Below are 26,807 nucleotides of genomic sequence, written 5' to 3' on the forward strand. Positions count from 1 at the left end.
CTCACCATCAAAAGCAGCGTTGAGCTTTCGCTGGATTTGTCTATTCTGCTGGTTTGCTACTGCGGCAAATGGAATGATGCACGGAAAACTGAATCATGCACGGAAAAATTTAATGCATGAAAAAATTAAAAAAATGACAAAAACAATAAAAACTGAAATTACAACAAAAATTAAAATTTAAAGAAAATTAAAAAAAATATTAAAAAAATTAAAAATTGAAAAATTTTAAAAATTTCTAAAAATTTCAAAAAAATAAAAAAAAATCAAAAAAAATTAAAAAAATCAAAAACAATTTAAAAAATCAAAAAAAAAAACAAAACAAAAAATAATATCAAAAAAAAATAAAAAGATTAAAAAAAATTAAAGATAATTTAAAAACATTTAAAAAAAAACAAAAAAAAATGAAAAACTGAAAAAATCAATAAAAAAAATTAAAATTAAAAAAAATAATAATAAAAAAATTTAAAAAAAAATAAAATAAAAAAAAATAATAAAAAATCAAAAAAAAATAAAAATAAATAAAAATTAAAAAATTAAAAATTAAAAAAACATTAAAAAATAAAAAAAAAACATAAAAAAATAAAAAAAAAAACATTTTAAAATTAAAAAAAAAATAACTTATTTTAAGAAATCAAATTTTTAAATTTTTGAATTTTTAAATTTTTGAATTTTTAAATTTTGAAATAATTAAATTTTTGTATTTTTGAATTTTAAAATTTTCGAATTTTTGAATTTTCAAATTTTTAGATTTTTAAATTTTTGAATTTTGAATTTTTTGAATTTTTAAATCATACACAAGTGCAGACATACAAAAATTTCTGAAACACGCTTTCAAAACTTTGCCCCCGGCTTGCCGGTACTTGTCGGGTATCAGAAAATGAGCACCGGACAGGTACCGACACATATTTTTCTTCTACAGATGAACTTGAGATCAAATTTGATACCTGCTTTGCTACGCGCGGTGGGAGACTCGGGGGCAAACTCTAGAGCAAATTTGGTGGGAATCAAATCGGGTAGCAAATGGTTTAACTCTCGACATTTTCGAAAAATGAAATTCTTTGAAATTTTCAATAGGATTAAAGAGTTTAATAAACTTTTAGGATTTCTAGGCATGAACAACACATAATTATTGATTTTGAAGGTAAAAGAGAGCAAAAAATGATAAAACCCATATTTGCCCCCCGCGGTGGGCTTGTTTCGGTGGCAAATTTGCTACCCTAGCGGTGGGGATGACGGAGTTTTTTCAAGGTGGCAAATTTGATCTCGGTATTCATGAGTCGAGTGCAAATTTGATTTGCACCCCAGTGCTGGAGATGCCCTAACTGGGCCATGTTTGCAGTTCAGTTTTTGAACAAGCACTGTATAAGAAAAAGCGTTAAGTTTTTTTTATTACTTTTTTTTATTTTATCGCCTTAAAAATTTTCTTGTTAAACTAAGTTTGCGAAAAGTCAAGTTGTTTTTCACGAATATTAACGCTCTGAGTTTGTTTCAGGCGTTTTATTGGGAAGAGGACGACAGCGTGCAAGACGACTCACGAGACAGTTCGAAATCGAAACCAGTTCGCCCAACGGTCCCGTGGATCGTGTTCCGTCGCTGGCTCGCTCCCCACCAAACCCTCGAGCCGGTCATCCGTCGTCACCTGACCCTGGTCGCCACCCTCCGTCATCGCTGGCCCCAACTATTCCACCGCACGACAGCCGACGTCTTCAGCGGCGTGAACTCACTCAACGACGCCATCACCGCCACACTATTCCCCGTCCTAAAACCAACCAACGTCGTTCGTGTTCTCCAAATGCGCGCCATGGCAGACCCGTTGGTCATTCGAATCGCATACGGGCTGACGTTGCAAGAGCTGGAACGAGCCCAGCAGGCCGTAAACCGGTCGCATCGTCCGGTGCTGGTGGAACGCAAATGGAACATTGTGCTCGAGTCGTCGGCATCGGTTGAAGGCGGCGGCGGGTCGCCAGCGCCGAAGCGGATCAAGATCAGCGAAGCCGGCTCCAACAGCTATACGGTGCAGAGCAACTCGCCCGTTGCGATTTGTCTGTCCGACTGGGAGGACTCACCGTCGGTGGTATTGCCCGTGCGGAAGAGACGCCAGCAGCGGGTGCGCACCGAACTGTACAAATGAAGTGTGATTGTGTTTTTCAGAGACTGGTCGTAATCTGCCTTTAATTTACCTTTTTATGTTACCTGAAAAATCTTGTTATCCGATGCGTCGAGAGATTAACTGTTGTGTCGTTACTAAATAAAATTACAATGAATTTCAGTTACCTCTTTCGTGTTAACCTGTATCTTGAGAAGGGCATTTCGGTTCGATTTTGTGTCTTCGGCAAACTTTTAGGTATTAACATTCCAAATCTTAACGTCAAAGAAAAGTTGGAAAAAAAATAAAAGTTATATAAAAATTGAAATTACAGGCCACGGTGTCAATATTTGAATGAAAAAAGTGTTTTAAAATGCATCATACACCTGTCCAGTTGTTTTGCAATCATTGATTTCCAAAATTTCTAAATATGTACTGACGAAAATTTTATTTTTGCGGAAAACAAAAATGGCGGTGCTGCACATTGTAATTTCATAAAAGCTCAAAGTATTTTTAAACGAGTCCAAACATGTTAAATATGATTATCAATGCAGAATAAAGCATTTAAGATTGTTCTCAGTTGATTAGACTTCAATTTTGAAGGAGGGGAGGGGGCGACATAAACTTTGAAAAATATTCGCAACAGCCTAAATTAAAAAAAAATCTGTTATTTTTTAAAACGCCTCATATTTTTGTTATCTTTTAATTGACATTTTTTGATATTTTTTCAATTTTTTTTTTTATTTTTTCACGTTTTTATGAGTAGAGTTTTTTGTTTATATTTATATTTTAGAAGTATGTGTTTTTTTAAAGCTTTGATTTACTTTTTTAAATCACAAATTACTCGATCTTGAACATATAAAACTCTTAGAACAAAAAAAAAATAAAATTCTTAAATTTTGCAATCTAAACATTTCAAAATTGAAGAATTTTAAAATTCTAAAATTTGAAAATTTTATGAGAAATAAAGATTTTGAAACAAAAAAATAAAAAAATAAGAAATTGAAATTTAAAAAATCAATAACTTTTCAAAGTAAGCAGGTAAAGTTGATTTCAATACTATGAGAAATTTATTTTTTAGCAACGCAGCAAAATTATTCAATAATTATTGTTCAAAGCCATTCGAGAAACGTTTTTCTATAATCGGCCTTATTTTCTCAATTGACAAAAAAAACTCAGCTATGTTTGAATCATTCATACAAACTGTCGTCCACTGATGTTTGTTTAGCTTTTATTTTTCTCTCCAAAAGTTTTTCTTCCTTCATTCCTTCTACAAACCGCACACAAATTCGGGCACTCATTCGCACGTTTTTTTTTTAATTTTCACTCGCACTCCCACAAGCTCCATTATTTATTTATTTATCATTTACTTTGAATTCACTTTAATGTTTTGTGTTTATTTCGCTAACTCTGCCTGGCTGCCCGCTGCACATCATAACATCGAGATTTTTTACGTTTTTTTTGTCAAGGGAATCGAGAGCGCCTCACTGTTTGATGGAGAAAAAACGTAGGTAAAGGCAGAAGACATTCGACAGCAATGACTTTGTTTTTTCCCGGAAAGTTTGCATTTTTAAGAGATATAGATAATAGCGTGTAGAACGAGAGAGGGTGGATTATTTTTGTTTTTTTTTTTTTGTTTTACGAAAGTGAAACACTACAACGCTTCAACACATACAGATTTAATTCAAATTTGAGGTGTGTTTGTGTGTGTATTTCTTTTTTTTTTCCTTCACAATGACTATTTCATCCGTTGATTTCAAATTTGTTTCGGTTTCTATATTACGATAGTTGTTTTTAGTAAGTTTCTCCTGGATTGGTTGTTCAAAAACTAGTTTCTGTTTTGTTCGATACCGCTTTTGGTTGCTCTTTTTTTTACTGTGGTGGGCTAAGCTTAAGTTGTGTATGTTTCGGGGGGTGTTTTCTGTGGAGGAGCGACAATTCAATTACTCTACACTAATGTTTAGTTCTGCCACGTCAGTCGATCAACGCATCGCGAAGAATTGTATGGGGGAGGACCAGACCAGAGGTTCTGTTCTGTTTTAAGCTAGATATATTTTCATTTACCAACACAACAATCTCGCACTAAACACAAAGCTATTTCTCGTGCAGACTTGGAATAAAATCTCGCACACGCACGCAGAACTTGAATTTTTTTTTAGTAACTATCGCTGTCGTACAGATTACCGCTAATTACGTCGAGGGACTCGTTCCGTGCGTTGGTCGCCGCAGCCGTCGAGTCGTCGCTAGAGGCCTGCTCTCCGCCGATCGAATAGTCCGGGTCCGCACTGCTGCTACCAATGTCCGCCTCGTTCAGTCCTTGGCCGGTGCTTGCGCCTGCTTCCGCCCCATCCTCGTCGGTTCCTTCCGCCGCCGACGTCGTCGTCGCAGCCGTTCCGTCCTGCGTTCGCATGATCGAATCAAAGTTGTCCTTGATCTGGTTGTTGGCTCCTTCGAGCCGAGATCGGTTGCCCAGCTGAGATGCATCAGGGCCAGGTCGACGTTGCCCAGCTTTTTGTAGATCTTGCCCATGACGTAGTACACGACGGCTTCCTTTGGCACGATTTGCTTCAGCTCTTCTAACTCCCGGAGCGCCTCCTGGTAGCGACCCATCGTAAAGTACATCGACCCCCGGTGGAACTTGCACAGCGGATTCTTCGGATCGAGGGCGATGGCCGCGTTCAGCGTCCGCAGCGCCTGGTCCATTTTGCGCAGGAAGAACTGCGTCGCTCCGATGTGCACCATAATGACCGAATTCCGCGGGTTGATGGCCAACGCCTTCCGGTAGTGCAACTCGGCCAGCTCGTATCGCTCCTGCTTGCTAAAGATCGTTCCGATGCCGAACCACGCGTTGTAGTGACGGGGATCGCGCAGGATCGCGTACCGGTACATCGACAGTGCCTTTTCCAGCTCCTCTGTCATGACCAACTCATGGCCGAGCAGGGTGTAGCTGTACGGGAAGTCCTCGTCCACCTGGAAACGACGAGATTCACATCATGGTTATTTCTCATTTGCCAATTGTAAATTTACGATTGAAATATTTTGATCAACGATGTTAGAATTCGTAAATAAATATTTAAATCTGTGATCTAGATGTTACACCCTGATTACTGCCAGGGAAAACAAACAACATTTGAAAAATATCAAATATGAAATAAATAAATAAATGGTCTGTAAACATTATTTTTCAACATTCTGTCTTTGATTTTTTTTCCCTGAATCCTCAAAATGTAAATGTTAATTTCAATCCGCACGAAATAAATATCAACGTTCTTAAATAATTGCTTCAAATCTCTTGAGTTCTCTGGAAATTTTGAAGTTCTCATATTCTCAAGATTGCAAGAGAAAATTACAATTTAAAAAAATACCTTACATTTATTTTATTTTTTTAGTTTTTTTCCAAATTGTACATAGTTTTTGAGCATATTTTTTTTATTTCCTAGTTTGCTTGTGACACAATCTGAACAAGAAAATAGAAATTCGTAAATGTCAAGCATAATGCCTTTCAAATCACATTTATTTTTTCGGATTGAAGTATGAAATTCGTAGTTTATAAATTTGGCTTATTTATTTAAAATAGTTTCAAAGCTAAATTTAAATTTATTCTAAGTTCACAAAATTTTGGAATTTATCAAAACTCCTACATTCTTTCAATTTTTATGTTCTCAAAATTCTTAAACTATCAAAATTCTTGAATCCTAACTATTTTCAATTCTTAAAATTTTTAAAAATTCAAAGCACTTAAAAACTCCTAAAATTCTTTAATTCAAAATTCCTGAAATTCTTAAAATTCTTAAAATTCTCAAAGTTCTTAAACCTCTAAAAAATCTTAAATTCTCTAATTCGTAAATACGCTAAATTCTTAAATTTCTTAGAATTCTCAAAATTCCTAAATTCTAAAAATTCTTGAGGCCTTAAAATTCCCTAAATTCGCAAGCCCTTACAAATCCTAATATCATTTTTTTTTTCAAAAAAAAAGTTTCTTAGAATTCTTAATTTATTTTATTTTAAAAATTCTTTATATTCTTAAAATTCTTAAAACTCCTAACAACTGTGGTTTGGTTAAAAACTTTCATAATTCTTAAATTCTCAAAGACTTAAATACGCAAAATTCTTGAATTCTTATATTTCTCAGATTCTAAAAAAAATCATAATTTTTTTAAAAATATTATTTTTTTTTAAATTCTTTGAAATGCTTAAAAAATTTTAAATTCTTATTGTGTTATTCCGTCATCAGGGGTGACATGGGTGAGATTGAGTCATACAAAAATGCTGTAATTTGTATGACCCAATCTCACCCCCAGTTCCAAAGTCACCACTGATGACGGTTCTAAAAATTTTAAAATATTCCAAAATTTTTAAAAATTTCCAATTATTTTGAAAAATTAAATAAATATTGAAAATTCTTCAAACTCTTAGAATTCTTCAAATCTTTAAATTTTTAAAATTCTCAAAATTCTTAAAATCTTTTCAATTTTTTAAACTTTGAATGTCCCTAAATTCCCAAAACTATTGTTACTTTTATGTATTTGTAGAATTCCAAGAATTTTATAAATTTAAGGAATCTTAAGAATTTTAGGAATTTTATTTTTTTTAAGGAAATTCCGAAATTTTAAAAATCTGTAAAGTTCTAAAAATTCCAAAAATTTCTAAATATTTTAAAATATTTTAAAAATTCTTTTAGTTTCAAAAATTTCTAAAATTCTTAAAAAAATAAAATTTCTGAAATTCTTTAAAACATTTAAATTTCTAAAATTCTTCAAAATCCATTAAAAAAAACTCTTGACATTCTAAAAAATCTTAAGATTTTAAAAATTCAAAAAAAGAAATCGGAAATTTCAAAAAAATTTCAATTAGAAAAAATTAAAATAAAAAAAATATTATAATTATAAAGTTATAGCAACTTTAAAAATTATGAAAAAAATTAAAAATCATAAATATTAAAAAAAAGGTTATAAAAATTATCACTTTTAATATAAAAAATCTAAAAATTAAAAATAAACCTAACGATTCTCAAAATATTTGAAATTCTAATATTCTAAAATGCTTTTGTTCTCAAAATTCTCAAAATCTAGACTTTTTTTGATTAGGTCCTATAACTGCCATTCTACGCATAATTGTCCCATGTTCAAAAAAGTGCAACTGAGAAAAACGCGATTGAAATTTTTCGACCGTTTTTTGTGTTCTACGCATAATTGTCCCTTAGGTCCCTATTCACCCTATATGTCCCTAATTGCCCCAGTTAGCAGTTTATCACTCCTATTTGTTATTCTTTTGCTTTACAAAAGGTAAACAAGACACAATGCTTTGTAAAACTAATGATTCCACGAAAGAAAATACTTGGTGGGAAAATTCTGCGTAGAAGTACCACGATGGGACAAACAGACTTGGTGTTGTTTTTGATGAGTTTCCTAACAAAGTACTAGATTTTATGTGTTTTTCGAAAAGTAAACGTCAAACTAAACCTAAAAATGACAAAAAGTCAGAATCGACCAAAAATGACATGGGACAATTATGCGTAGAACGGCAGTATAAACATATGAAACACAATAGCTTAGAGGACCTTTGCAAAAAAAAACTCTAGAATTCTTAATTTTCTTAACTTACCAAAAATTTTGAACTCGCAACGTTTTTTTTTCAATTTTTTTAATTAAGGTTCTCAATTTTTAAATTCCTTAATTCTCAAAAATTTTAAATTCTTAAATACTCAAAATTCTTGAGTCCTTAAATTTCTTAAATTCTAAAATTTCTCAATAATCTTAAATTCTAAAATTTTGTCAATAATCTTAAATTCTAGAAATTCTTTCATTCTCAAAATTTCTTATATTCTTAATATTTCTTGAATTTACATTTTTTTAAATTCTCAAAATTCTTAAATTATAACAAATATAACAACTCCTGAATTTTTAAATTTCATATTCCAAAAGAATTCAAAATTAAATTTTTGCACCATTGAACTTTTTTCAATCTCAGAATTTTGATCTATCAAAAAAAAAACTTTACAATATTTTTAGAGGATTTTAAATAGTTAGATCGGCTTAAACTAAGGTAAGAAATAGATTTTTTTATCAAATCCGGTAGGGGACCATCCATAAACCACGTGGACACATTAGGGGGTATGGCGATTGTCCACGATTCATACAAAAAAGATTTTTTTGTATGGACAATTGTCCACGAGGGGGGGGGGGGGTAACAGATTCACAAGAAAGTGTCCACGTGGTTTATGGATGGTCCCTAGGTGAAAAATCGGTGAAAGATTGGTAAACCGTCTGCCAAAACGATGGATATTTTTCTGAAACCCGGTTGAGCGATGAACAATAGTGAACTTCACTATCGAAATTCGTTAAGATTTTACTGAATTCGCTAGTTTTGATTTGGCAAACTGTTCCGCAGTTGAAACTCAGTAGATTTGACCGAAATCGGTAAAACAAAATAAAAGGATGTGTTACGTGTTTAGGCTACCATCAAATAATCTGAAACAGTCAAACCCGCAAAAGCCCCAAACTCACCTGTATTGCACGAAAGAAGAACTTGATGGCCGTCTCGTGCTCCTTGTGGGCGGAAAAGCAGTTCCCGGCCACGCACCACGTGATGGGCGAGTTCTTGTCCTGGGCCATCAGATCTTGGGCCAGCGCCGACAGCACCACGTCCTTCTGCAGGTGCCACAGGTCCGTGCTGTAAATCTCCATGTACTGCAGCCGGTGCGGTTCGCGCTCGTGAATCTCCCGGAAGATGTTGACGGCCGACTCGTAGTCACGCTGCTCGTGGTACGCCAGGGCGATCATACTTTGGACCCAGCTGCTGGTGTAGTGATGGGGGGACACGTTGGAGAAGGCATCGATGGCCTTGTCGCAGTCGTAACTCTGCAGTCGGAGGTAGCCCTGGCCGAGTTCTCGAAGGAGGGTCATCAGTCCGTCGGCACTCTGCTTCTTCATGGCCAGCACGTGCTGGGCCATCTTTTGGGCACTGTTGATGCTGTTGTTGAACAGGACCTTCTCGCTGAGCGTCTCGTTCGACGTAATGGTTTCAATTTTTTCTTTGCCGTCGGTTGACCCTTTCCGCTCGACGACGTTCTCCAGCAGACTGTTGGTGCTGCTGTTGAGGTTTTTGGAGATGCGCTGTTTGGACTTGCGAGGAGGTGACCTGGGCGCAACGAATTTGTTGTTGAGTTGGGGGCTTTTGGTGTTCTCCTTGACGGAATAGTTGCTGTTGCTGAAGAGGCGCGAGCTTCGGCGGACATTCTGCGCCTGGAGGGCTCCACCCGTCGTGTTGGGTGTCCGCGGCGTCGGCAGCTGGTTGCCGGTTTGGCTAAACAAGATCGGTTTGGTGTTTGCACTTTGCGACTGCAGCAGCATCGTCGCCGCCGTCGCGTCGTTCTTCCGGTTGATGATGTTGCCCATCGTTCCGAGGTTGTGATGGCCACGCAGCTTCTTGTTGCTGCTCAGCAGAGCCATTTTTTGCTGTTCGCTTTCGGGAATAATTTGCTGCGACTGTTGACTGCCGCCTATCGCCGCTGCCGATCCTCCGATCTGCTGGAAGGTTCCACCGGTGGCCGTGGATAGCTGCTGCGGCGAGGGGGTTATGAGTGCCGACTGATCTCCGATTGTCGCCGGACTATGCATGATTGGAAGCACGCCAAAGCTGGGTGTCGTCGGACTCAACGCGGTCAGATATTTGAACTGCTGCTTTCGGAAGGGCGTTCCGATGTCCGCGTTTGGCGTCTGCTCGTCACTGAGATTCCCTCCGGTGGCCATCGTCGACGATGCCGTCCGGAAGCTAGCTATACTGCTCTGCTGATGGGACTGAGGTTGCTGTTGTGGAGGATTATTTGGTGTATTGATAATGTTCTGAATCAGACACTGTGAAACCTGATCGATCGGCGTAGACGGATGACCGCCAAGGCCACCTCCAATAAGTGACTCTTCCAGTAATGTCCCTCCTCCTCCTCCTCCTCCCCCCACCGCTGCCAGCATTCCCGAACCACATGACCGACGAGTTGAGTGCCGGATGAGGCGCTTGGCTAGTCGCAAATACATCCGTACTGGACAGCTGGAAGACCGCGGCCGGGTCGGGCTTTTCACCCCGGTTGCACAGATCGGCAAACGATTGCCACATAAACGGGTTCAGCTTGACCGCCCTCCGGCTGGCATCGTTCGCCAGCTTTGCCTGCTCAGTCTTGAGACAAATCTTCGACAGCAGCTCCAACGCGAAGCAACCAATCTCGCCAAACTCCTTCGCGACCTCGTCCAGGTGCCGAGCCCGCAGGTGGTCATCGTTGATCAGCGTGTGCTCCGCCTCGGAATATCTGAAATGGAAAAATGTTTCACCGGTCAGAATAGTTTCTCCTACAACAACGTGACACCTGCGAGACGACTCACGTGTATCGTGTTACATTCCAGTGTTCGTATCATAAAGCCAACAAACTACCCTCACCACTCTACACTTTACAGTCTGGGGTGTGGTGGGACAAGCAAACAAAGAAAAGGTCACTTGTCCACGTTTGCATTTGTTGTGACTCAATTTGCTCCTTATCAAACTAAACCAAACCAAACAAAAAGGTACCAACTACTTACTGCTTCAGATCGAAGGCACACTTGGACAGCAGGAACCGGCACTGCGTCGAGCGGACGCTCTTCGTCGACAGCAGCCAGTGGGCCTGGTGTTTCTGGCCGGCCCGGTAGTAGCAGGTCGCCAACAGGAACAGACTCTCCTCGGATTCCACTGGAAAACAACAAACAAACTCAGTTACTATCCGGACCAATTAGCGTAATCAAACACCGTTATTTACCTTCCGCACAGAGGCGTTCCGCCAGGAAGATGGCATCCTGGTAGTCGTAATGGTTCAGGCAGTGCCATATTGCGGCCTGGAAATAAAAGGGAAGACGAAAAGCGCGAAGGCGTTTTTATTTACTATAAATATAGTTCACGTTTCGATCGATAATCTGGCATTTACTGCCGCTCTAATCTAGTCCGTCCCATATGTATTTTTGTCAAAATTGAGATAAACTTGACAAAAGTATTAATTTTACATGTACTTTTAGCCTATTGAATAAAAAAGTAGTGTTTGTTCTAAAAAATCCAAAATAAATATGACTTTCGTGCTGTCCCATATGCAAAATAAAGGAAAGTCAGTTCCTCATATCGAAATGTCTCGCAAATCGTTTAAATGGCTTCGAAATTATTTGAAATCTACAGAGTATGTTTTTAATAGTACGTATAACTTGAAAATATCATTTATTGTTCATTCCTGAAGAAATAGTTGAAGATTTAAAAACAAGATACTCTAAACCTTTAGTGACTTTTTTCTTTTGAAAAGTACAACTACGGATAGAAAATATAAAATACATACCGTTATTAACCATAAAATTAGTTATATTTTTTCTTGAATGAATAAGTTTGATCCTGGTTCTGGAAGAGACTCCACCAACGATAAGCGTAGTTTTTAAAATTATTTTCAAGAGCTTAGCAGTTGAGAATTTGCCTCTGTAATATATTTCCAATTTCCTGGTGTCGTTGCAGATCACATTTTCATATCCAGGAACTTTATTAAATACATTATTTAAAGCAAATAAATCTGAAATAAACATTTTTTTTTATAATTATTCACTTAGAAAACTACCAAAACAAACCTGGAAATGACAGTTGAACCATGTTGAAACTGTGTTGTAAATGTTCAAGCCTACCTTGATATCATAACTGACTTGCCTTTATTTATGGACAAATAAAGTCAAGTTGGTCTCTTGCTGTAAATTTCTTAAATTTACCTCCAAATTGTGAATTTTTTTAATCAAATTTATGGTACTTGCGTTTTTAAGACTGATATTGAAATAACAGTATAAATAATTATATAGAAATATTTAGATTAGAACGGGAAAAATGGTGAAACTTTTTTTGGGTTTCTCACAGCGTTATCTCAGCACTCACTTTTACATATGGGACGGACCAGATTAGAGCGGCAGTTTACGTCACACGGAAACTATTTTCGAAGATGGGATGGGAATAAAGAAGTTGTTCATCTCTGTCGGATCAGCATATCGACAGTTTCCCTTTGAATAACTTTTAATATTCATATTATTATGCTCGATATTCTTTTAACTATTTCCTCATAACTCGGAAATCCTTATAGACTTATCCTCATCTATGAAAAATCACGACATCCTGAGTAATTTATTTGTAGAACATTGAAAAGCGATAAGAATCTACCTCAACACTCTGCATACTTAAGTTTATATTTTTCTTTTCTTTCCCATACTTTTAAAAATCAAAGAAGGTTGAAAAAATAGTTTTGAGCGAATTATAATTTGATTTCATTAGACTTTTTAAATAAATACAAAAGAAAATAACCAGGGGTTTTTTTTTTTAAAAAAAGTTCCAATAAATCGAAGTTATCACTAGGGGAAATATACCCTTTCTAATCAAACACCTATCTTCGTCATATGGAGAGTTTGATGCTCGATTAAAGCTCCAAAAATACTATTTAGGCTGTAAACTTACCAGCAACAGCACCGCCTCGAGTAAGCATGGCCATCTCGAGTGAGACCATCTCTCATCATTTTGGTGGCACACACATCCACACGCAAGATCAGAGGTTAACTGCTTAACGAAAGTTGCCATCAATATTTTTTTGACTTGCGCTAACGATTTCAAAGCGCTTAAGATATAAAATTGCTTCCAACTACCGGCAACATGTTCTTTTGACCATTACTTAGTACCTCACTTGAAAAATAATCCCGAAAAATGTAAATAATTAGCAAGCGCCATCAAAAAAACAAACATGCTAAGTCTTCTGACGATTGAATTTTGAATACCCATTCCAATCGAAGGCAGAAGAAAACCGAGCGAGGAGCGAAGGCAAATAAAGAACAAAGGGTGGCCACCAACATGCCGGTGTAGCGCCTGTTGGAGTGAGCAAGTGCTGCCAGGAAACTTTCTCTATAAATGCTACTTTTTGTGAGTGTTCGCTCAAAATTTCATCAATTTTGGTAGCACTAAGCAGACCCAAAAGAGCACTGTAAGAAAAAAAAAGAACTTAGCTGAAAATAGAAAAATGGGCGTGGCCCAATGCACTCGACCGATTAGAATGCATTTTTGAAATATTTTTATTAAATGCTTGTAAAAGGAATAGCATAACCTTTAATAAAAGTGAAAATAAACAGAAATGTTCACAAAAAGTTGCTCTACTCGTTGGTGTACTTGGTTTTAGTGAACAATCCAGATTATCCAGCATCATTCAAACACGAACGCTTATTATTGGGCTTGAAATGGGCATATTTCCCCTAGTTTATTACAAATTTTGCCGAAATTTCGATAACCTTCCCCTCGACTGCATCCAAATGATACGAGCAAGAAAGAGAAGAGATTGCGAGAGAAAACAGAGAAAGAAAGAGATAGAGAGACAGAGAAAGAGAGAGAGAGAGAGAGAGAGCGTGTGCCTTCGTGTCGGAAAAAATATTACAAAATGCTCAACAACTGTTGACAGCTTTTGTTCTTTTAAAGATTTCAAAACATCTGCAAAATAACGCGCGTAAAAAATGCAATGCGAGATAATTTGGAAAACAGTATAAATTTTATTTCATAGTACACAATCAACGTTGAGTTGTCAAGTTTTGAACGATTTAAAATGTTTTTGGTTTTCAGTTAACCCTCTACTGCCCAGTTTTTTTTTCGAAAATGTTTATTTTTCTCGTGTTTAGGAGGTCATTATGAGCGACATTTGCTCTGCGAATAATATTACTTCTCTTATTTTATGTTTTTCTTGTAGTATTTTTTGTATTTTATTTGGCATTTATTTTGTTTAGTTTATGTTTGTTTTTGGTAGTATTTGGCCTATTCTACCACCTAATGTAATTAAATTTTGCCTATCTATTTTTTCACGATTTTATAGTCACTTTTTCATTTTTTTGCTATAGAATGGCACCATCATAATTTAAATTGTTAAAAAAATGCGTAGATACATAGTCTGGGACACTACAAAAATTATTGCATACTTCTTTTTACTAAAAATATGTGAAATGTTAGTAAAAAACACAGCAAAAGGCGGTTTTTTAAAAGGTCAATAAACCAAATTTTCAGTTTTGCTTTTTGTGTGTTTTTGAAACCGCCTTGAGTCAGGTATATTAAAAAATACCCAAAAAGCAAAAACTGGAAATTTGGTTTATTGGTCCTTTTCAAAAAAAAAAACTTTAGAATTCCTGATTCCAAATTTCAAGGTAACCGACTGGGATTTGATCCCTGAACCTTCTGCTTTCAAGACAGAAGCCGCAACCATTAAGCCACGGAGCCGGTTTTGATAACCCTATCAAAAGTTATGAGCATTTAAGTGTTATTAGTATTTTTTTTAGGCCGGGTCTCAGATATTTTGAATTAAAAAAAAAGTGGATCCATCAAGCGACTCATCGCAAGATGTGTAGTCAAATGACCTTTAGGTTTAGCCTAAAATATTGAAGATTTGATAACACTATCAAAAGTATATTAATGTGAGGAAGGCATCAACCGCCTTAAGGTGGATAAAGCAACTTTTTTTGTAAAAAAACAAGCTTTAGAAATGATAAACATCGATTGAATATTTTTGTATCTTTTTAAAATTATTCAAGCATTGTAGGGTCTGATCAAAGAAACCATACAAAAATGGTATCTAACGGTATTTTGGATGAAGTGCAAATGTTAAGGTACAGGTAAGGACAATTCGAGAAAAAATGGTAAACTGAAAAAATCCTTTTTGGTTCACATTTGAACAAAAAAATCTGGAATAACTAATCAAATGTGTTATTTACTGTTCAAAATCTTTAAAAATATCTTCAAGCACTAGAAAATATTTTGCTTTGCAAAACGTACTGGAATTTAGACATTTTGATAAAAGAGTAATTCCAGCTCAAATCGGGAATTTTTCTGGTACTTTTGTACCCGACCCTCTCCGATTTTAATGAAACTTTGTAGACATGTTATCCTAGGCCTATATAAGCCATTTTTGTGTATATGGAGCCAATTGTACTCAAAAATGACATTAATTTGAGAAGGGCGTAAGTTATTTAAATATTTTTGTATTTTGTAATTCAAAAATGACTGTATCTCGAAGCCGTTGCATCGTATCAAAAAGTGGTCAAAGACAAACATGTAGGAAATTTGATGGGCTTTCTGAAAAAATACACTGAAAGAAAAATACACGCCAATTTTATGAGTATTTTCCATTTTTAAGTTTTAAAGTTAAATTTTAAGGTGATGTCAAGATTTTTTTTCGTTCGCAATTTTTGTGAAATAGCCTAAAATGTGACAAAAAGACTGACGAAAAATGCAGGATGGTATGTCTCTCCTAAAAAATACAAAAAAATCATTTACTAAAACAGTTTTTTTAAAAAGTGGTCTAAACGTCAAAATTTTCAAAAATGATAGTGAGAATCGATTCCCCAGACAATTTTACATAAAAGTCTTCATATTGACCATTGTCCTATGTCCAATCCTTGTACAGATACAGCGGTTTTAAAAATAAAAATGTTGTGAAAATAGGTTTTTTGGTGGTTTTTTGCAATTTCTATATGACAGACTTGATGTCTCAGTCTCGTAAATATTTTTACCGGAAAGCTCGTCCGATTTCCCATAACATTGCCCTTTTTTTTTTTTTTTGGGAGGGTGATCCAGCCGCACATCGTTGATGTCGAAACCTCTAAACTGGGCCCTCGTCCTGTCATGTCCGTCAGTAGTCTTGTCGTACATTACAACTAGAATCAGATCTGCCAATGAATTAGTACACTTCGACCAAATAAACACTGACGCTGTATGGATCTGACTCTAGAATAAATGCACAGTTGTGTGTTATTCATAAGTCCAAAATGTTCAATTATTCATATAAGTCCTAATATTCATTTGCGGATAACTACCTAACTTGAATTGAATACAAGATTTAAAGCAACCTATCCGAAAGCTACTCTTATCTCAAATCCCCGACATTTTAATTATTAACAAAAAAAAAACGTTTCTTTTAAAACCTGTCTGGCTTCCTCTAAAAAAAAACAAAACAAAATAACAGTTGATATTTTACAAGTCGTGAATTGAAAAAGAGACGACCATTTGTTCGTCAGAATTCCAGTAGATCCTCGATTCGCAACAATGGTCGATACAATCATAATCCGACAACCGTTAGTTCAACAGATCAACGAATTTAGTCCGATATCATTTCACTATTGATTGATCGAGACTCTATGGAAATTTTGACAAATCAGAATGGTTTTATGGTACTTGAATGAAAATCACCGATTCTGATCATTGTTATCCGAGCATTCGTTGGTGAAGGTTGTCTGAATCAACATGACTCGTCGCGTCCCGGCGCAAAACGCCGGCAATATTGCCCTACCTGCGGCTCAAGCAGGCAAAAAGTGGGAATTTCCAAAGGAAGGTTGAGGCCTCAACTGATGGCCAAAACCGGGGATTTCCAAAAGGAAGGTGCTTTTGGAAGTGACATCGAACAGCAAAAAGACGAAAAAGAGCGACGGTACTGTACCGATGGATGAGGAGGAGGAGAACTCTTCGTCGCACGAGGAGCAGCTATTGAAGAACAACAAGTTCGCTGGACTGCCTGACGAGGACCAGGTAGCGGAAGCAAAGGAGAATGAAGTGAAACAGCGAAAGGAGAAACTGCCTCCTTTTATGTGAGGCAATCAGCAGCAACGATCGACTTTCGAGCGGGGCTGGTTGAACTCATCAAGTCTGGGAAAGTCCTAGGCAACATTCGTCTGTGTCAGGACGGATTTAAGGTGCTGGTGCAATCCAGGCAGCACTATCAACTGGTCAAGGACTACTTGACCGAAAACGAGGCGGAGTACTTTACCCATGATGTCGTCATGGATAAGCCGTACAAAATCGTCGTCAGAGGTCTGTACGACATGCCAGTGGAGGAATTAGCTGCCGAGCTAAAAGTTTTGAAACTGGATGTGTTGGCCGTGCACAAAATGAGCCGACGCAACAAAGACATCAAGTACCGTGACCAGCTCTACCTGCTGCATTTGGCTAAGGGATCGACGACGCTTCCTGAGCTGAAGGCAATCCGAGCGGTTTTCAACATTATCGTGTCGTGGGAGCGATACCGACCAGTGCACCGTGACGTCACACAATGCTTCAACTGCCTGGGCTTCGGGCACGGAGGTAAGAACTGCCACCTAAAGCGTCGTTGCGCCAAATGTGGTACCGATGCGCACATCACATCCCAGTGCATCCAAGATTCGCTGGTGAAGTGCCTCAACTGCAACGGTGAGCACTCGTCAACCGACCGAAAGTGCCCCAAGAGAGCTGAGTTCGTGAAAATTCGGCAGCAAGCATCGACGAAGAATCAGCCTCAGCGTCGTAGAACTCCTCCAGCCCTGGTGGAGCAAAATTTCCACCTCTTCAACCGCGACGCCAGGTCCCGAACTTGGCACCGTTGCCGTTGGATCCCAGGAAGAGAGCTGAGATGAATCATCCACGGCCGGGTTCCAGCCAGGAGCCGAGACCGCCACCACCGGGCTTCAGCCAGGAGCCAAGACCAACCCAAGAACCAGCAGTTGAGGAAAATGGTAATGATCTTTACACCTCAACCGAACTCCTCAATATTTTCAAACAGATGTCCGCTGCACTGCGTGGATGCAAAACCAAGACCCAGCAGATTGAAGTGCTGACCTCGTTCGTCATCCAGTATGGATCGTAGGTCCCTCAAGCTGCTGAATTGGAACGCTTGCTCCATTAGGAGGAAGAATTTAGAGCTGGTGGATTTTCTTCGCGAGAAGGAGATCGACGTAGCTGCCATCACGGAAACTCATCTGAAGCCCGGTGAAAAAGTTTATCTGCAAAACTACAAGATCGCGACGCAGCTCGACAGGACCACCTCTGGAGGAGGAGGTGTGCTTGTCGCTGTTCATCGTGATCTCAAGCCACGCCGGCTGCCACACTTTAAGCTGGACATCATCGAGGCCGTTGGGGTGGAAATTCCCACTTCGGTTGGCCCAGTACTCTTCATTGCTGCATACTGCCCACGTCAGGTGAATGCCAGAGATGGTTCAGCAGCAAAACTGAAGAGCGATATCCAGAAGCTGACACGGCGGAGCGCAAAGTACATCATCGCTGGTGACCTCAACGCGAAGCATGAAGTTTGGGGCAACAGCAGGAGGAATCGGAACGGAGTGATTCTGCACAACGATCTGCAAAACGGATACTACAACGTTGTGAGTCCGGATCGTCCAACGAGGGTGGCTCGGTCTGGGAATCACTCAATCATCGACTTCTTCATTACCAATATGGCTGAGAACGTGGCTCATCCTGAGGTGTTTGAAGAGTTGAGTTCTGATCACTATCCGGTGGTTGTGGAGGTTGGAGCTTCCGTTACTCCGCAGCGGCAACCAACCCGGAAAGATTACCACAACGTTGACTGGCAGCAGTTTCAGCAAGTGGTAGACAGCAACATCGACTATGATCAACACCCGGAAACTTCTGCCGATATTGATCGTTCGCTGGAGGTGATCCAGCAGGCTATCAACCAAGCAGAGGCTGCCAACGTTCGGGAGGTTCCTGTTAATTTTAAGGTAACTGATATTGACGTAGATACTAAACACTTGATTAGACTTAGGAATGTTTATAGGAGACAATATCAACGGACTGGGGACTATGACAAAAGATTTCAGTGAACAATTTGAACAAAATCATACAAGACCGACTTGACAATATCAGAAATCAAGAATTTTCAAAACATGTAAGCCAGCTTGGGAATTATTCAAAACCATTTTGGAAACTTTCAAAAGTTCTTAAAAACAAACCAAAGCCTATTCCTCCTCTTATTGTTGAGGATTCTCCTTTGATTACATCCGAGGAAAAGGCAAATGCACTTGGGCTTCATTTTGTTAGTTCTCATAATCTTGGCGCTTCCATGACCAGCCGTAAAGAAACATCAGTTGCCAATAGTATTTCAACAATTAATAACTCTACCTTTGAATTTCCTGCAGATTCCCATGTTTCTGGTGAGGAAGTCAAAGTTGCAGTAAAACAAATGAAAAATATGAAAGCTCCTGGCTTTGATAACATTTTTTAATCTAGTGTTGAAAAAACAGAGTGATCAGTTCTTTCAACATCTAGCCAATATTTTCAATAAATGTTTGCAACTTGGTTACTTCCCTACCAATTGGAAGCTGGGCAAAGTCATACCAATTTTGAAGCCTCAAAAAAGATCCAACATCGCCAACAAGTTATCGCCCCATTAGTCTTTTGAGTAGTCTGTCCAAACTCTTTGAGAAGGTCATCTATTCAAGGCTTTTGGATTTTACCAACGATAATAATATAATTTTGAACGAGCAGTTTGGCTTCCGAAAGGGGCATAATACTGCTCATCAGCTTACGAGAGTAACTAAAATCATCAAGCAGAACAAGCTTGAGTCTAAATCAACTGCTATGGCTTTGTTGGATGTTGAGAAGGCTTTTGACAATGTTTGGCATGATGGTTTGATACATAAACTGTATTTATACGGGTTTCCAATGTATCTTATCAAAATTATCCAGCACTATCTTTCGGAGAGATCGTTCAAGGTTTTTCTGAATGGGATTGCTTCTGGATTATTCAACATTGATGCTGGGGTTCCCCAAGGAAGTATTCTTGGCCCACTTCTGTACAATATTTTTACATCTGATTTGCCTACTCTTCCTGGTAATGGTGTGTTGTCACTTTTTGCTGATGACACTGCCGTTATTTATAAGGGTAAAATAACCAGATATTTAGTTGGCCGTCTTCAGAAGGGTCTTGACGTTCTTTCCGAATACTTTGGCGACTGGAAAATTCGCATAAATGCAGCCAAAACTCAAACCATCATTTTTCCACTTTCCAAATCGGCCCGATTTGCCCCAAAGGATGATGTTTTGATTAAAATGAATGATGTTTCGATACCCTGGTCAAAGGAAGTTGTCTATTTAGGTCTCATACTTGACTCGAAACTTTTGTTTCGGCAGCATGTAGACAAAATATTGAACAAGTGCAGCATTCTCATCAGGTGTTTGTATCCTTTAATTAACAGAAAATCAAAGCTTTCTTTGAAAAATAAGTTAGCAGTTTACAAACAAATAATTTACCCCGTTATTGAGTATGCAGTACCTGTTTGGGAGTGTTGCGCTAGAACTCATAAATTGAAGCTCCAGCGTGTCCAAAACAAGGTACTCAAAATGGTTTTGAATGTTCCTGGCTGGACAAGATCAAGTGAGGTTCATGAATTAGCAGAAGTAAAAACGTTGGATCAGAAGATTCAAGAGAAATGTTTGAAATTCAGGGAAAAATGTGCTATTTCTGAATACCCCTTGATTCAAGGATTGGTTTAGTTTATGGTAAGTTTAAGTTAGTTTTAGGTTAGGTTATGTTTTCTTGACATTTTTTTTTCTCATTGTACCTAGTGTTACAAAAATGATAAATCATATACTTTTAAAGTTATGAAAATAAACAGTGTTTAAATCACGAAAAGCAAACTAAAGCTGAAGAGCCACAGCTGACCACTTATTATGTAAACCAAATGTAATTATTATAAGAAAGATTCAATAAAGTATATTTAATTCAAAAAAAAAAAAAAAAAAAAAAATTCACCGATTCTGATAGAATTACTAAATTCACTGTTACTAATTTTGTCCCTAAATAACTAAAGGCAAAGTATAAAAAGTTGATATTTATAGTTAAAATCCTAAATTCTACAATCACTATTTTTTTAAACCCGCATCCTAACCTGACACCCACATTAAGATAGGGAAAAATCACATATGTAGCGGTTCATTGTACAAATGTGATATTTCCACTATCAGAGAACCTCCTTGTCTCGATGACAGCTTACCGGCCATCGATTAAGCCCTGAGACTACGCCAAAGTGGGTTCTCGCAGCATGAAGTGGTGTCCATGTGTAAAAATGGAAGCTTCAGCAATATACCGAACACTTCGATTTTAATTCCACATCGAATCAAATCATACTCTTTGCCAAACAAGCATCAAACCTATGACACTCATTATGACAAAGCCCAGGGATTTCCCATAACATTGCCCTTGACAGCATTTCTATTGGATGTATGGGCTTACAGATATAAGCTTTATTACATTGCTCATAACTGAAAATTGAATATTTTTTTCAGTGTGGTAAAAACCTGGATAATAAATAAGCTTATGTAAATATTTAAACGAGTCAAATTGAAAAGCTGTCAAAGGCAAACTTATGGGAAATTGGACGAGCTTTCCGGTAAGGGAGCGTTCTTTTATTACGTAACGCAGTAGGGGGGGAGGGGGGGTCGGAGGCCGTGTTACGCTCCATACAAAATTTTAAAATTTGTATGGAAATTTTGTTACGAGGGGGGGGGGGTGTGTAAAAGTCCGATTTTTCGCGTTACGTAATAAAAGAACGCTCCCTAAGAATATTTAGGAAACTGAAAAATCAAGTATGTCATAAAAAAAATTTCAAAAAACCTATTTTTTTCATTTTTTTTTTTTTTTTTTTTTTTTGGGACCGCTGTATCTTTACAAGGATTGGACATAGGACAATGGTCAATATGCAGACTTTGATGTAAAATTGTCTGGGGAATCGATTCTCTTTATCAGTTTTTGAAAATTTTGACGTTTAGACCACTTTTCAAAAAAACAGTTTTAGTAAATGATTTTTGTTTTTTTAGGAGAGACATACTGCATTTTTCGTGAATCTTTTTGTTACATTTTAGGCTATTTTCACAAAAATTTTGAACGAAAAAAATCATGACATCACCTTAAAATTTAACTTTTAAACTTATTGAATTGAAAATTCTCATAAAATTTGCGTGTATTTTTCTTTCAGTGTATTTTTTTTTTTTTTCAGAAAACCCATCAAATTTCTTACAAGTTTGTCTTTGACCACTTTTTGATACGATGCAACTGCTTCGAGATACAGTAATTTTTGAATTACAAAATACAAAAATATTTAAATAACTTACGCCCTTCTCAAATGTCATTTTTGAGTACAATTGGCTCCATATACACAAAAATGGCTTATATAGGCCTAGGATAACATGTCTACAAAGTTTCATTAAAATCGGAGAGGGTCGGGTACAGAAGTACCAGAAAAATTCCCGATTTGAGCTGAAATTGCTCAAAAGACAAAATTTCTAGACTCTTTCCGATTTTTTTTAGGATTTTAGCAAATTTCCGATATTTCCGATTTGAGTGGTTATCCTGAAATCTTTCAATTTTTTGCAAGTTTTAGCACATATTGTGTGTAGTGCTTAAGGGGTATACACACATTTTTTCACAAACTTTAAATGTATTGAAATACAATTTTGGTCAAATGTATATAATAAATCCTAGAAAGAACTATTATTATTGAGAATACATGAGAACTGACTAGCAATCGAAGATGTTGAAATGAAAATTAGTTAACACTAGGAAATTAAACAATTTAAGATTTAGATTGAATCAGAACAGCACAAGCGATTCCAAAATTAGCCAACGATTGATCGCAATAGCTTACAAACGATTCGCAATTCGCAATTCGCAATTTTCAGTGTAAGAACGGGCCTTGACCGATCTTATGCACCAGGTTCCCGACGAACACGCACTGCCCTTACACCTACATCTCACCCTTGCTCTGAGTCAGTACGAGCAGCACGCTAGAACACGCTTTGAGTGTTCGTGCCAGGCATGCACACCTTCTTTTCCGGTTACGCATTTTAACTCGGCCGGGGGTGGTACATTACGTAGGGTTTGATGTAATTATAAGCGCCTAACCATTTATAGTGTGCCTATCAACTTTCATTAAAGCAAAAACTGTTATATTTTTAGTTTGAATTCAAAAACTAGTTGTTATTTTACTGTGTTTTGTTTTCTCCTGAAATCTTTCCTAGTGTTGAGTCGTGTTTTTATGTTGCTATTTCTTTTGTCGCGGTGTTTTGTTACAATTTTTGGTCCTAAGCATTTTATAAAAGTTTTTCAAAAGTACAATAGTAATATTTGGGTTAATTCTTTGATCACTCCAAAAATTGAGTAAGGGCTCGAACCTCATTTGTTTGAAGAAAAGGGTGAAGATTGAAAATAATGGACAGTGAAAGAAATATACTATTTGAAGAATCAATAGTAAAAGAAAGATAGTAATTAATGAAGTAGATAAAGAAATTAACAATAATTAATAAATAGAAGTAACAAACAAGCTTAGATTGTATTGAGGGCAATTTATAGGGCAGATGAAAAATTATTCAAATAGATAAATAAAGAAAAGGCACATGATAAACAAAATTGACATCGCTGCCAAATTAAGGGAAAGCAGAAAGTATGTTACAGCAGCATCAATTGGTAAAATAGAGTGAAAAAGCGTTGAGAAATAAGAGAATCAAATGAGTAAAATCGAATTCAAATGGAGGATAGTAAACAGAAGCCGCGTTAGAAAATCAGTGAAACAAAATAAACATAAGATAGGTGGTAGCTGAGAATGAAGAGAAGAGAAACCCCGTTGTGTGATGTTTCAGGTACATCCACAGCAGTTGACTCAACATACTGCGAATCAAAACAATACCGTCTACAATCACAAATTACTTCCCTTTCCCACATTGTCGCGCCCCTTTCTTTTAGCCGTCTCGACTCTGACCCGCGGTGGTCAAAGGTTTACGATCCGTTTCCACAGGCCACCAGCTAGGTCATCATGAAAACCAAGCCAACGTGGAGGTAAGAAAATAGGACACTTGCAAGGAACCAGAGCTATACTGTCTTGATCAAGTATGATCTAACAGGACTACGGACGTAGTCAGTGACGCTCCTTCCAGGATGTTCCTCGCCTGAGCGTCAACTGAAGAGGTATCATCAGCATCATTCGCACTTGGCCTGCATCGCAATAGCTTACAAACGAGCTACAAAATTTAAATTGCATAATTGGCAACTCTCTCCTCAAAACTACCTTGAAACTATCTAGTCTGTTTATCGATTTATTGATCATAACACCGCCCCAAAATAGCAACCTTCAAACTTTCCTCATGCCAATCACGATAGCAAAACTTGTTCTCTGCCATCGTGTTCCTGGCCAACCGGCTCGCGGTAATCCCGCGTCCGGACGACTGGAGTTGATGACCCCCATGCAAAGGCACTTTACTGCTCCCTCTTTAAAACTATTCCTGCCCGTCTTCTTCTTCTTCACACTACGCCCTTCACTTGGCTCACGCGTTGACATAACTGTCAGCTCACTCACCTGCACAGGTTCCTGCACAATCATCTCGTCGCCGTCGTCTGCTCCTCCTCACCCTCGAGCCAGCAAAACTCGATATCCCGGAAGTAAACTGGACGCTGGCTGCTTGCTTGCCCTCGTATGTCAAACTCAATCCCGAATTTTCCGGGTTCCTCCTCGCAGAACCAAAACAATCGAAAGGATTTCCTCACCCCCTTCTCTTCACTCTCTTCCAGTCGGGGTCTCCTCAACAGTGGTGCTCTTGCTGTTCAAGGCAACAAACTTCCACACGACGATCGCGTTGAAATTTCACTAAATACATTACAACACTACTTTCTCAGCGACGAGTTGCTGCTGCTGCTGCGGTTGGCCACCGGAGCTACGACGACCATCAATACGTTTGAGCACTTCGAGGGGGTTGCTGTTGTTGCTGCGAAGAGCATTGTTCACGGACGAATCTAGTTTTATTTTGCCTCTTCTTGCTTCACACACAGCACTAGGTAGTGGGTATGTTTTTATTTTATTTCCCAAACCAGTGCTCTACACAATATGATCCACACTGACTAACGTTGGGTTTGAGTTTAGTAGAGACGTGGTTTGAGTTGAGACTGCTGGGTTGGGTTGGGCTGGGCTGGCGCTTCACCGATCTTTGGTTGGATACACAATAATCAGCCAAAGACGTCCCCTTCTAAAAACATTATACGCACTCGTAGAGAGTTTGGGAGCAACATTTCATAAGGGCGAATGCCTCAAAGGGATTATAAATTGGTCCTTTTCCTTGAATTAAGTTTGGTTTCAAAATGGATTTGAAGAAAAACGATTGGGCAGATATTCTTGATTCAATCCTAATCAGTTCTTTGTCATTATAAATAGGTAAGATTTTTAAATATTTATTATCAAATTTTCCTTTTCCTTATTTAAAATTATTACTTGTAAGTAGCTTGTTCAAATTTGTTTTAATCTAGGTCCATTGAAAATCTAGATTTGCTGTATCTTTTTGAACATTACATAAACCGATGCCTCTGTGTTCTCTTGTACTAAGCTTGCTGGTTTTCCTATCTAGTTAGCAAGAGAACACAGAGGCATCGAAACGCTAAAACTGGTTCCGGAAGATTGAGCATGCCCAGAAAAATGGCAATCTCAAACTTGTTTTTTTTTTGCAAATTTTGAAAATATTTTTATTGGAAGACAGGAAATTTTTAAAATAGTTTTATTATTTGACATTCAAAATTAAAATAGTTGCTCGAATACTTTTAGAATATAATGACGGCATTAAGCAGAAAATAATAATGCAAAATATCATAAATCTTTCTTTCTCGACCCCAATGCAATGTTACTCCCCCTCAGCGATGGTGGCTCTTCTCCGATGCTGCTGCGCTGCCGTCATGCATCCAAGTTGGCGCTGCTACTGCCTCGGTTGCGTATTATTACTCTTGATTGTTGCCTAATCGCAGCAGCCGCAGTCGAACACCACACAAACCACAAACATCCACGGCGCTGCACAGCCCATGGCCCCGTGTTTGGCCAATCCACCAACAGCAACAGCAGCAGCAGCAGCCACGAAATAATAACTTCTCTGCCCCTCTCCAACCAGCCAACCAACCAACCAGTCTCAAGGCAACAACTTCCAAACGAACGACCTCCTCACAGAAAAAAGGTTCACTTAGCCCCGGTCTCCCCTCGGACCAAGAATTCACCCCCTTTGAAAACACTTTTTCGCACCTTTCCCCTGCCGTAATCCACCTTCCACAATCACCAATCGACGCGCGGGACTTCCGTCCAACTGACGTAGCACGGTTCGGGGCCGGAAGTGGCCCGGATTACGCTTAAATTTGCACTTGAAACCGTACGCGAGTAAATTCCCGTTTTTTTCTTTTCTCGACGACGATTCAACCAAACGTCAGTTTTTTTTTGCGGCTTGCCCGTGCGTGCGCGCCACCATGCGGTCAAACCGAGAACCAAAATGGGATAATTCGAGCGCGGGCGAATTTTGAATATTCGACAGAGCTGTGCTTTAACGAATTTTGACAGCTACACTGATAATCAACATTACACACTGTTCAGTTCACTTTTACACACTTGTATGGGATTTTTCAGTTCAAGTATGATTACACGAAAGTGTGTAATCATACTTGAACTGAAAAATCCCATACAAGTGTGTAAAAGTGAACTGAAAAAAGTGTAATGCTGTTTACCAGTGTATCGTGCAGGAATACCCAGTGGGGTTGACGAGTGTTTTGAAGAAAGTTAATATTTTAAAAATAAATTTTCTTTTTTTAAGTGAATTTATGTACTCTAAATAAATTCAAAACGGGCCCCTGAGGCTCCCTAGAAGATTTCATACAAGGGGCAAACCCCCATCTCCTTCGATGAACCTTGGACTTCACCGCACGACAACGCTACACTACACTAAATCCCGATGATTTGACACCACCAATTATTGAAAAACTTTTTTACGTTTTGAAACTATACAAAAAATATTGAAATTGGGTACTAAAGCCCTATGTCAATTTTTATGTACAACGGTAAAAAACACGATTAAAAACCATTTATGATCACTTTTTTTCATTTTAATG

General features: G+C 37.9%; 2 protein-coding genes across 4 annotated transcripts in view; one reads left to right on the forward strand and one right to left on the reverse strand.

Annotated features, from left to right (window-relative positions):
- Window positions 1–2,269, forward strand: part of LOC6038702 (mucin-17) — a 49,757-nt gene extending 47,488 nt beyond the window's left edge. For all 3 annotated transcript variants that reach the window (XM_038261937.1, XM_038261938.1, XM_038261939.1), the window contains one exon: window positions 1,493–2,269. In XM_038261937.1, coding sequence (XP_038117865.1) covers window positions 1,493–2,131 — 639 coding nt within the window. In that variant the 3' untranslated portion in view covers window positions 2,132–2,269. The remainder of the gene's footprint in view (window positions 1–1,492) is intronic.
- Window positions 2,270–3,268: 999 nt separating this feature from the next.
- On the reverse strand, window positions 3,269–26,152 carry LOC6042793 (cell division cycle protein 27 homolog). Its single transcript, XM_038260679.1, is given in 8 exon segments — window positions 3,269–4,537; window positions 4,540–5,056; window positions 8,593–10,039; window positions 10,041–10,388; window positions 10,657–10,804; window positions 10,872–10,947; window positions 24,256–24,790; window positions 25,954–26,152. Coding segments are annotated over 7 exon segments (2,856 nt in total). The 5' UTR covers window positions 24,280–24,790; window positions 25,954–26,152; the 3' UTR covers window positions 3,269–4,241.
- Window positions 26,153–26,807: the final 655 nt, after the last annotated feature.

The sequence above is a fragment of the Culex quinquefasciatus genome, chromosome 3 (assembly GCF_015732765.1).
Source record: "Culex quinquefasciatus strain JHB chromosome 3, VPISU_Cqui_1.0_pri_paternal, whole genome shotgun sequence".
Taxonomy (NCBI): Eukaryota; Metazoa; Arthropoda; class Insecta; order Diptera; family Culicidae; genus Culex; species Culex quinquefasciatus.